The 11,669-nt window shown below is 39.1% G+C and overlaps 1 protein-coding gene across 1 annotated transcript in view; it reads left to right on the forward strand.

The window, feature by feature from the left end:
- Positions 1–11,669, forward strand: part of RBKS (ribokinase) — a 183,898-nt gene that overhangs the window by 89,439 nt on the left and 82,790 nt on the right. The window contains exons 3-5 of the mRNA XM_007938827.2: positions 3,662–3,725; positions 4,673–4,735; positions 9,774–9,938. Of these exons, the coding sequence (XP_007937018.1) occupies positions 3,662–3,725; positions 4,673–4,735; positions 9,774–9,938 (292 nt within the window). The remainder of the gene's footprint in view (positions 1–3,661; positions 3,726–4,672; positions 4,736–9,773; positions 9,939–11,669) is intronic.

Below are 11,669 nucleotides of genomic sequence, written 5' to 3' on the forward strand. Positions count from 1 at the left end.
TCATTCCACTGGGTAATTCTCCCCATGCCAGTGCTTTGTATTGGGTCTTCTTGATTATAGAGATAGAAAACCAAAAACCAAACTCACTGCCATCGAGTCAGTTCTGACTGGTAGCAACCCCCACTGGGTTTCCAAGGCTTTAAATCTTTACAGAAGCAAACTGCTTCATCTTTCTTCTGTGGAGTAGTTGGTGGGTTCAAACAACAGATCTTTTGGTTAGCAGCCAAATGCTTTAACCACTACACCAGCAGAGCTCCTTATAGTGATAGAAATCCTACTAATAAGGAATTACTATTTTTTCTTGACATTTCCTAGTCAATGTTTCTGCCAGCTGAGGAGCAAAGGGAAAAGTGTTTTGTGAGGAATAAGGTTGCAGAGTCAACATTTAGATCAACGGTTAGCAAACTTTAGTCTATGGGGGAAATCTAGCCTACCATCTCTTTTTGTTAATAAAGTTTTATTGGAACACAGTCACACCCATTTATTCACGGATTGTCTGTTTTCACTCTATAAAGGCAGAGTTGAGTAACTGGAAAAGTGATCATATGCCTGTAAAGCCTAAAATATTTACTTTCTGGCCTTTTATGATAAAAGTTTATGGATCATGATGTAGGCAGTTCAAAAGCTTACCAGTCACAGGGGACATCAAGCTCAGTTGGCATGATGTACTACACAAAAACATTGTTCTACGTCCTACTTTGGTGAGCAGTGACTGGAGTCTTTAAAGCTTGCAAGCAGCCATCTAAGATGCAGCAAGTGGGTTTCTTCGCTTCTGGAGCAAAGAAGAATGAAGAAAACCAAAAAATATATGGAAACAATTAGTCCAGGGGACTACTGGACCATGCAAACCTCAGCCTACATGACCCTGAGACCAGAACTAACTGCTGCGCAGATACCACTGTCAACCACTCAGAAAGGGATCAGAACAGGAGATCCTGGATAGAATGGGAGAAAAATGTGTAACAAAACTCAAAAAAAAAAAAAAAAAAGACCAAGGTTACTGATCTGATAGAGACTGGAACCCCTGAGACTATGGTCCTTCATTACCCTTCAGACCTCGAATTGAACTCATTCCAGTGGCTTCTAGCCAAATAATAGACAGGCCCACAAGGTGAATATTTAAACTAGGTAGATAGACTCCTCAGACCTATCAACCGTGGGAGATCAGAAGGGCGGTGTTTGCACAGGGAGATAGCTCAGGGGCCAGGAATCCATAGGAAAGGACACAGGGTAAAGGTAAACCGCAGGGAGGAAATGGGAAGAGCTGTTACATTATGGGGATTGCAATCAATGTGTATGAACTGTTGAATGGAAAACGGATTTGCTCTGTAAACTTTAACCGAAATCACTATTTAAAGAAAAAGCTTAGAGAAAATTTGCTCTTCACTCTTTGAGTGTCTTGACCCAAGTTCATCTCTAGGTTTCTTTCTATCAATACATACAGAGAGGAACAATTTTCTGTGGAAAAATAACATACCAGGAATTGCTGAGACCTGGATAGAGATACAATCTGTTGAAGTAATGTTTACCTACAAAACAGAAAAAGAGAATTAGGTCAGAGGGGGCAAGCCCAAAAGTCTCTAGGGACCAAGAAAGTAGCATACATTGGTACAGTACACCTAGGAAGGGCTGTGGTGACCTAGAGAGCATGTGCTCCACCTTAGGGTAGTCATCTCTGTTTCAGCTACGTTTCCTTGCAGGAATGTGGCCCCAGTGTTACCAGAACCTCTGGATCTTCTGAAGTTAATATAAAAGAAATTTATATTAACCTCAGAAATCTAAGGAGCCCTGGTGATGCAACAGTTCAGTACTGGGCTGTTAACCAAAACTCACCCAGAGGCTCCACTGGAGAAGAGACTTGGTGATGCATTCCTATAAAGATTACAACCTAGGAAAACCTATGGGGCGGTTCTGCTCTGTCCTGCAGGGTCACTATGACTCAGAATCCACTCGTTGGCCCATGACAACAAACCACTAGAAATCTGCAGTTCAAACCCACCAGCCACTCCTCGGAAGGAAGGTTGGGCAATCTACTTCCGTAGTGATACTGCCTCGGAAACTCAAGGAGGGGTCGCTATGAGTCGGGTCCGACTTGACGGCACATAACAACAACCTCATTTTTTAATGTTGATAACTGATTAAAATTAAAAATAGCAAAGCAGATCATCTAGGAGTTGGATTCAGCTCTCTGCCCACAAGTCTGTAGTTCTGCTATAGACTCAACAAAATATCAGGCCAAGGTCCAGCCAAAGTAGCACTCAGACAAATTGTTAGCATCAGAAAGCTATCACTAAAGATACCAGGGATGCCATAACCAGCACAGTGACAACAGTAACAGGAGCTCAGAAGCAGGCAGAAAGAGATGTCAGTAAGCAGGACAATGGCTGGTATCTAAGGCCCTGTAATAATAGCCTTCTTGGTTTGAGCCTCAAGCTTTGAGGTCTGGTACTGTGGAGGCTGGTCAAGCAGAGAAGAGCCTCAGTTCTGAAGTAGCGGGGAAACTAACAAGATGATTAGGATACACACGCATTCTGAGAGAAACAGATCCTTTGACTGGAAATGAGCCACATAGCGGGAACTTGATCTCAGAAGCCAGGCAGAAGTACAACCACTTGAACTATGGTTCAGGGTCAGAGCAAGCTGACTAGCTTTTGATACCATTAGGACTTTTTGGGTAACATAAAATAGGTACCCAATTCAAACTATCTTAAGCAATAATGATAACAAAATGGAATGTGTGAGCTCATGTAACTAAAAAGCCAACTGTAAAAAGTAGAAGTGGCTCCAGACAGCTTAGGTATCAGCTAGCCATTCTGAGTCTTTCTGTCTCCCCACTTGCTTTCTATGTAGTTTCTCCCCTTTACATGCAGTCTGTCCCTATATGGTGAGCTACAGTGGATCCAGGCCTGTGTTCTCTCATAGCTACAGTATCACTGGGATAAAGACTTGTCTTTCGCAGCAGTTTCAATAAAATTCCTAGAATTGAAACTTACTGGCCTGACTTGGGTCATGTGTCCTTTCATAAACCCACCTCTGTGGCCAAGGGTGGTAGGACACATTTTTCATCAGGTTGAATCTCTTGCCCACTCCAACCACATAGTCTGTGAATGAAAAAGGAGTGGGTTCCCAAAGGAGAAATGGAAGTACTATGCAAAAACAACAGAATTGTACTGTATCTAGTGACTCAGGTTAGCTAGAGCTTTTAAATTCTCTCTTCTTTGCCCCATGTCAAGATCCATGGAGAAAATAAGAAGATTCCAGAACACCAAGCAAGTCATTACATGGATGCCCTCATTTTATAGCAAAGTATAAAAGGCTGAAATTCTTCATTAAGATTGAGAAACACCTGATTGTTTCCTCCAGTGATAGTAGATGGTTCAGTGGAAATTAACACGAGAGGTCAAAATGACTGTAGCTATAGAACTTGTGACAGTCATTAAATGCTTCACATTTTAGGTATGACATAAGTGGAATGCTAATATATAACATAATTCTGTGAGCTGAATCAAGTCTACCATCTTACATTAAGAAGATTAATTAGTGAATGTTTATAAAGTACTGTGCAGATATGCCCTTTTAAAAATGCTAAGTATTCTAAAAACTACACTGTAACATTTTACTAAATGTAAAAGACCTAATGTTCATCATTTCTTTCATACAGGTTGGCAAGGATTCTTTTGGCAATGATTATATAGACAACTTAAAACAGAATGATATTTCTACAGGTAAAATTTCATCTTTTTAAAAGTTGGTTTTTAATAACTCTTCTGTGATCTTGTTAGAAGAAAAGTTGAATAGAGGATAGAATTATTAGATCCTCATCCGGTGGCAGAGAATTTTCCACTCAGCTTTGTCTAGTCTTGTTTAAATATCTTTTGGTTCAGTCTTTAATGTACATGCCTCCAGGTGGGAATAAAACAATAGGAGGTTACAAATCTTCATCTCGTGAAAATGTTTCAAAAGCTGGTGACAAGGAAAAGCAAGTGTTATATTCACAAAAGATGTTAAGAAAAATGACTGAATGTCATATCCTAGCTGGAAACAGTCTTAGAAACCATCAAAAGTAATACCATCATTTCACAGAAGAGGAAACTGAAGACCAGACAGGGTCAGTGATTTGTCCAAGAACAGTTAGTTGGCGTTAGAGCCAGCACTGGAATACAGGTCTTCTGAATCCAGGTCAGCACTCTTTGCTGCTACCAAAGGCTGTATGATCAGCATTTCTGTGTACGTGCCAGGCCATGATTCTTGAAGAAATGCAGAACTTAATGAAGATAAAGAAAATCAAACAAGTTCATCTTACCGGTTTGATCTTTTTGTCTCTTATCTCGTCTGTCATTTATTTCACTGAAGAAAATAAATGCAGCAGTCTAGAAAAAATGCGTATGTATACAGCTATGAATAATTTGGGGTAATTGGAAGCGGGGGTGGTTTGATGGAGTTCTTATAAGTGCAGAGAAAAGGTGTAACTACATGTAAAGACTTCTATTTCTCTTCATTGTATAGGTGATGGGTATAAATTAGCACTAATTACTTATTTTCTTTATCATTCCAGATGGTTAAAGGTTAAAAAAAAAGTTTTTCCAAGGATTAGTGGTTTACTGAAATTGTTAAAGTAGATTACCCCTGACAGGCTGTATTATATGTGATTGTAATTTTTTTTTTCTATTAGAATTTACGTATCAGACTAAAGATGCTGCTACAGGAACTGCTTCTATAATTGTCAATGATGAAGGTATGTGATTCGCATATTGGAGCGTCATTTCATGAAACAGACAATTCGTTCCCAGAACTACATCTGAAAGCATCCGTTTTGACCCTAATCCTATGGCTTTCTTACCACACCCACCTCCCATTGCTCCTCCTCACAATGCCCCCAAATATTTTTTCCAATCTAAATATAAACTTGTTTCCCTTTCATTAAATCCCAGGTTGGTCATTCAAATATAAAAATGGCCATCCAGATAACATTTGTATTCTGAAATGTGCCTCTTAACCCTTCATGTGAACTCAGAATTGACATTTGTCTCTTGAAGCTGTCCAGTATTCATCTATTATTTCAGTTACATGAGATAAAGAGGTGCAAATAGGTATAAAAGAACGTTTGATGAATCATATTTATAGAATGTTTACTGAGCAAATGGCAGCAACTAATTACTTCTTACTTATCGTTAGCATTCCGTTTTGTCTGATCTTTAAACTGCAATCAAATCTCAAAAGTCTATATATATAACTAAGTCTGCCACAAGGCCTCGCAATACTTGAAACATTTGTCTTAAAAAAGGGTAACTTCCTTTTTTCCTGAAGTAAAGTTTTCATAATTTCTACCAACCGTCTTAAGTATAAAACACCTACATAAAGTTTTTAAAATCAGAATTACTACTCAGATGGACTGACTATTTCATCAACCACCTAGGGCAGCACCTCCCACGTAGTAGACAGTCAGTGTGCAGTGAAATAACTCAGGGTTTGTCACTATGTGTCTTTGGTTTAAACTGCAGATTTGGAAAGGTTCTCTCTCATAGAAGATACAGTATTTTTAACTTGACTTTAGAGATCCCAAGGTCACACACAAAAATTTTTTTTTATTCCACTTAGAGACAATAGATAAAAGTTTTCATTCTGACAATTGAAAACCTGTGTTTATTACTTTAAGCTACATCTTAAGTAATTATTGCTGCCAACTTCAGCTCCTTCTCTGGTTTAAACCTCTCTTTGTGTTTTAGGGATATCTTCAAGTTCTTTTTCTTCCACATCTATGAAATAAGATACTGCATTTTCCATTCAGAGATATTATTTAATATTATACATTGAGTACTTATTATGGCAGAGTTCACCTGGTTTATAGAGTATGAAAATGCAATTAAAGTATGAATTATAGTAGAAGAGTTAGAACAAATACACAGACATAAAACAGTGCCTTTAAGTGGAAGAATGAATATAGAATGTAATGAGTTCAATTTTTTTTAAGCATCATAAAACACGCCAAGGGAGCTCTGGTAGCATAGTGCCTAAGACACTTGACTGCTAACTAGAAGGCTGGTGGTTCAAACCCACCAGCCACTCCTCAGAGGGAAGATGGGGCAGTCTACTTCTGTGGTGATACTGCCTCGGAAACCCAACGAGGGGTCACTATGAGTCGGGTCTGACTCGACGGTACATAACAACAACAAAACACACCAAAACCAAACCAAACTCAACTGCCGTTGAGTCAGATCTGACTCATAGCGACCCCTCCTTGGGTTTCCAAGGCACTATCACTACAGAAGTAGATTGCCCATCTTCCTTCTGAGGAGTGGCTGGTGGGTTTGAACCAACAACCTTCTGTTTAGCAGTCACATGCCTTAGGCATTATACCACCAGAGTTTCCCATAAAACACACATAGCATAAAATTTACTGTTAGTGACATTTAGTGTGAGTTCATAATGTTGTGCAACCATCACTACTATCTAGTTCCAGAATATTTCATAGCCCCAAAAGGAAACTCTGTACCCATTAAGCAGCCACCCTCCCTTAACCCCTGACAACCACTAATCTACTTTTGTCTCTGTAGATTTGCCTATTCTGGACCTTTCATAGAAATGAAATCATACAATATGTGACCCTTTATAGCTGGGTTTTTTCACTTAGCATTGTATTTTCGAGGTTCATGTAGCAGCATTTCATTTCTCTTTATGGCTGAATAATATTCCATTGTATGTAGGTATCACATTTGGTTTACCCATTCATCAGTTGATGGACATTTGAGTAGTTTCCATCTTTTGGCTGTGGTGAATACTGCTATGAACATTCACATACAAGTATTTTTTGAACACCTGTTTTCCATTCTGTTGGTTACACACCCTGGAATGGAATTTCTGGGTCATATGATAATTCTATGTTTAACTTCTGGAGGAACCATGAATTCAGTTTTGACAAGTTAAATTTGAGGCAGGAATGAGCTAGCCATGTGGCAAATGTCCACCAGACAGCTGTAGTTAGGGGATTGTTGCTCAGCAGCCACAGCCAGGCCAGAAATACAGATTCAGGAGTCAGCAGCCCAGGAGCAGCAGCTGACTGCAGCAGAGAGAGGGAGGCCACTGAAGGAGAAAAAGGAAGAGGGAGGCTGCCTTTGAATTTTTCCAGAATTGAGGTTGGGTTTATACTGCTCCATCTCCACTTTTTTAAGTCTTCCACATGACCAACAAACACATCCCTGGTAAGATGATAGGCTAGAATTTGTTCTGCATTCAGAGGTAATTTTAGGTCATCTCTATACAAGATCAGGAGCTCTGGTGGCATAGTGCCTAAGGCATTTGACTGCTAACCAGGAGGCTGGCGGTTCAAACCCACCAGCCACTTCTCAGAAGGAAGATGGGGCAATCTACTTCCATAGAGATAACGCCTCAGAAACCCAGGGCGGGTGGGTCACTATGAGTCAGAAATAACTTGACTGTGGTGAGTTTGATATTTGGTTATACAAGATCAGCTCAAGCTGCTTAGAGCACAAAAAGGACTGCTGCCCCTCAGCTTTCTAGACCAGTGCTGTCCAACATAGTGTCCAATACTATTAGTGCAAGCCACATACAGAACTACAAATTTTCTACCAGCTACATTTTAAAAAAGTAAAAAGAAATGGGTAAAATTAATTTTAATAGTATACTTATTTAACCCATTACATCCAAAATATTATCATGTCAACATGTGATTTTAAATATTTTAATAGTAATGAGATATTTTACTTTCTTTCTTTCTTTCTTTGAAATCCTTCAGTTTGTATTTACATCTCAACATAAAGAAAACAAAAATTCTCACAACTGGACCAATAAGCAATATCATGAGAAACAGAGAAAAGACTGAAGTTGTCAGAGATTTCATTTTACTTGGCTCCACAGTCAATGACCATGGAAGCAGCAGTCAACAAATCAAACAACAGATTACACTGGGCAGATCTACTATATTCTCACTGCTTGGGTCCATTCTCTACAATCCTTCCTACCTGGGGTAATGGTGGTGGTACATCTTATCCTCAAGTGGGCTGTCAGTAGCTGTGCTATCCAATATTGTGGTGACCAGCACAAGACTCATGTGGCTATTGAACCCTTGAAATATAGCTACTCTACAAATATATTGTTGTTATGTGCCTCTAGTCAATTCTGACCCAAGCAACCTTATGTACAACAGAATAAAACACTGCCTGGTCCTGCACTGTCCTCATAATCCTTCTTGTGTTTGAGGCTATTGTTGCAGCTACTTTGTCAATCCATCTCATTGAGGGCCTTCCTCTTTTTCACTGACCCTCTACTTTACCAAGCATGATATCCTTCTCCAGGGACTATCCTGACAACATGACCAAAGTGTGAGTGGTGAAGTCTCACCATCCTCGCTTCTAACTGGCTTTCCAGCTCTACTTCATAAAGACGGATTTGTTTGTTCTTCTGCCAGTCCATGGTATATTCAGCATTTTTCAACACCATAATTCAAATGCATCAGTACTTCTATGGTCTTCCTTATTCACCTTTCACATGCATATGAGGCAGCTGAAAATATCATGGCTTGGGTCAGGCACACCTTAGTCTTCAAAGTGACATATTTGCTCTTAAACACAAGGCCTTTTGCAGCAGATTTTCCCAATGCAGTAAGTCGTTTGATTCCTTGACTGTTGTTTCTATGGTCATTGATTGTGGATCCCAGTAAAATGAAATCCTTGATAACTTCCATATTTTCTCCATCTGTTGGATATTATAAAATTTGTTTTGATTTAAAGAATCACTTTTTAGAATACCATTATGTACACACATGAACTGATAATATCCTACAGAATATTAGTTTTGAGAGTTATGCAAGTTAGTTTCTATTTATGCTCATCTTCAGATGAGCATAATAGGAGACATCGAAGGAGCTCTGATGGCATAATGGTTAAAGCATTTAGCTGTTAACAGAAGATTGGCAGTTCAAACCCACCAGCCACTTCATGAGAGAAAGATGAGGCAGTCTGCTTCCATAATGACTTACAGCCTTGGGAACCCTATGGGGCAGTTCTGCTCTATCTTATAGGGTCGCTATGAGTAAGAATTGACTCACTGGCAGTGGGTTTTTATATGACATCTGAAGGCAATGGCATTTCAGTGGTAGAATTCTTGCTTTCCATGTGGAAGACCTGGGTTCGATTCCCAGCCAGTGCACCTCATCTGCAGCCACCACTCCTCCATCAGTGGAGGCTTGCATGTTGCTGTAATGCTGATCAGGTTTCAGTGGAGCTTCCAGACTGAGACAGACTAGGAAAAAACACCTGGCAATCTACTTCCAAAAATCAGCCAGTTGACACGCTATGGATGACAATGGTCTGATCTCATTGTGCATAGAATGGCCATGAGTCAATGGCAGCTAACAGCAACAAAAACATATGACATCTTTCGTTTAAGATTCAGAATCTTTGCCATATACATTATACCAGCCTTTATGGGAAACTATTATGCCAGCCCTTTATGGGAAACCATAAAAGTAATGTTTAAAGTATGTATCATTGCTCAACTAATATTCTATGTATGTAAGAATATTGATAAAGAAAACCTTTTAAGTTTTTGTTCAAAGTGATTAGAATAATATGAATCTTACAGAAATGATGTGTCTACATCTGAAACACAAAATTTAACCTGAATGGCCTAGAAGCATTAAAATTACTATTACAAAACATTTTATAGAATGATTTTATAAGGGCAGTTATAGCTTGCAGAATATCATTGCTTGGCTTTGATTGTTTTTAATAAAAACATGCAAAATTTCCTTACAGGGCAGAATATCATTGTCATAGTGGCTGGAGCAAATTTCCTTTTGGATACCGAGGACCTGAGGAGAGCAGCCAGTGTCATAAGCAGAGCCAAAGTAATGATCTGCCAGCTAGAAGTAACTCCAGCAACTTCTTTGGAAGCCCTGACAATGGCCCACAGCAAAGGAGGTAATTTTACATATTTGTCATTCTTTCTTAAAAGCTTTTATCATTGCCTTAATAAAGCTACCCTTTTAAGTTACGCAAACCAGTATTTTTTTCTGTAGTAAAATAGTCTTTCTTCCATCTGTGAGATTCGCTCTCTTCTTCTTCTTGTTCGCTGCTGTCGAGTTGGCTCCGACTCATAGCCACCCTATGTGCAACAGAATGAAACACTGCCTGGTCCTCTTCTTGTAGATCCTGATACTGTCAGAAAATATGAATAGTATTTCTAACACCCCCCAATATAAATTTTCAATCTAGTTGATAGAAATGATACAAAGTAGTAACTAGAATCTTTAAGCAGCCCACTATTCAGGAACCAATCCCGGGGGGAGAAACGATGTGTATGCTGGGATGCAGAGGTTAAGCTGCACGTCCCATATAATCACTGCCCCGTTACATTTTCATAGGAATTGAAGATTAGGTCTTTCTTCTTTTTGTAAAACTTTACCATATTTTGTATAAACAACAAAAGATTATTTATAAAAGTAATATTTTCTATATTGTGTGTGTTCATTCAGTAGCTCTTTTGTTTAACCTTTGATTTTGGAACTTTTCAAACATACACAGAAGGAGGTAGAAGTGTATGATGAAAACCAGTTACCCCATCACCCACCTTCAACAGTTTTCAACAACTGAAGAGTCTTCTTAATCTGTTCTCCCACCCATTTCCCCTCCCCCACCTCCAGCAAATAACAGACTTTTTAAAAAAAAATCCAGGGAGTTTCACTGCCCAGTCCTGCACCTTCTTCACAATCATTTGGCATGTTTGCATCCAATGTTGTATTTTGAGCACCTTCCAGACTCCAGGGTCCATCTTCCAGCATTAAAGTGGACAGAGTTCTGTTGTGATCCAAAGGGGTTTCATTGGCTAATTTTTGGAAGTAGATTGCCAGGACTTTCTTCCACCTAAGTCTGGAAGCTCTTCTGAAACCTGTCCACCACAGGTGACCCTGCTGGTATTTGAAATACTGGTGGCATAGCCTCCAGCCTCATAGTAACAGGCAAGCCACCATATACAACAGACTGACAGACGAGTAGTGGGGTTGGAAATTTGACTAATATTTATTAAAGCGTGAAAATAAAAATACAATGTTTTCAGACCCCTTCCCCCGAGAAATCCAGGGAGTTTCTTTTTGCTTATTTTCACCATGGTCTATGGGGAAAGGCACCCTCTGAAATAAAATCCCATTTCTGTCCTAACTTGTTAGCCTTGTGATCTTGGCAGAATTACCTGAACCTTGTCTATAAATTGCATACATAAATACACCTGCAGAATTGTTCTAAGAATGGAATAAAATAAAATATACCAACCGTGATGTAGTGTAAGTCTCAGTAAACCCCAGTTTTTTTCTCTCCTTTCCACTCCTCTCATTAAATTAACATTAGGATAATATCCAGATGTCAGTACCATTTAGTCAAAATAACAAGCAGCCACTCTAAGGCAGTGGTTTCTTCTTGACATTGTCTCAGTACTTCTGTGATTTATATTAAGAAGAAAACCACATTGACTTTTCCAGCTAAAACTCTCTCATCAGGATACAAAAATTTTTTTAAAAGATGAAAAAGAACAGTATGTGTATGTGTGTGTGTGTGTGTGTGTAAGTGATTTCTTCCAAAGTGTATAGTGGTTTACATAGCAATAAATGGAAAATAAGTTGCTGAAATGATTTTATGGCAAATTTTAAAGTGTATGTC

Source organism: Orycteropus afer, unplaced genomic scaffold (genome assembly GCF_000298275.1).
Source record: "Orycteropus afer afer isolate SDZICR_OR568_19922 unplaced genomic scaffold, OryAfe1.0 scaffold00054, whole genome shotgun sequence".
NCBI classification, from domain to species: domain Eukaryota; kingdom Metazoa; phylum Chordata; class Mammalia; order Tubulidentata; family Orycteropodidae; genus Orycteropus; species Orycteropus afer.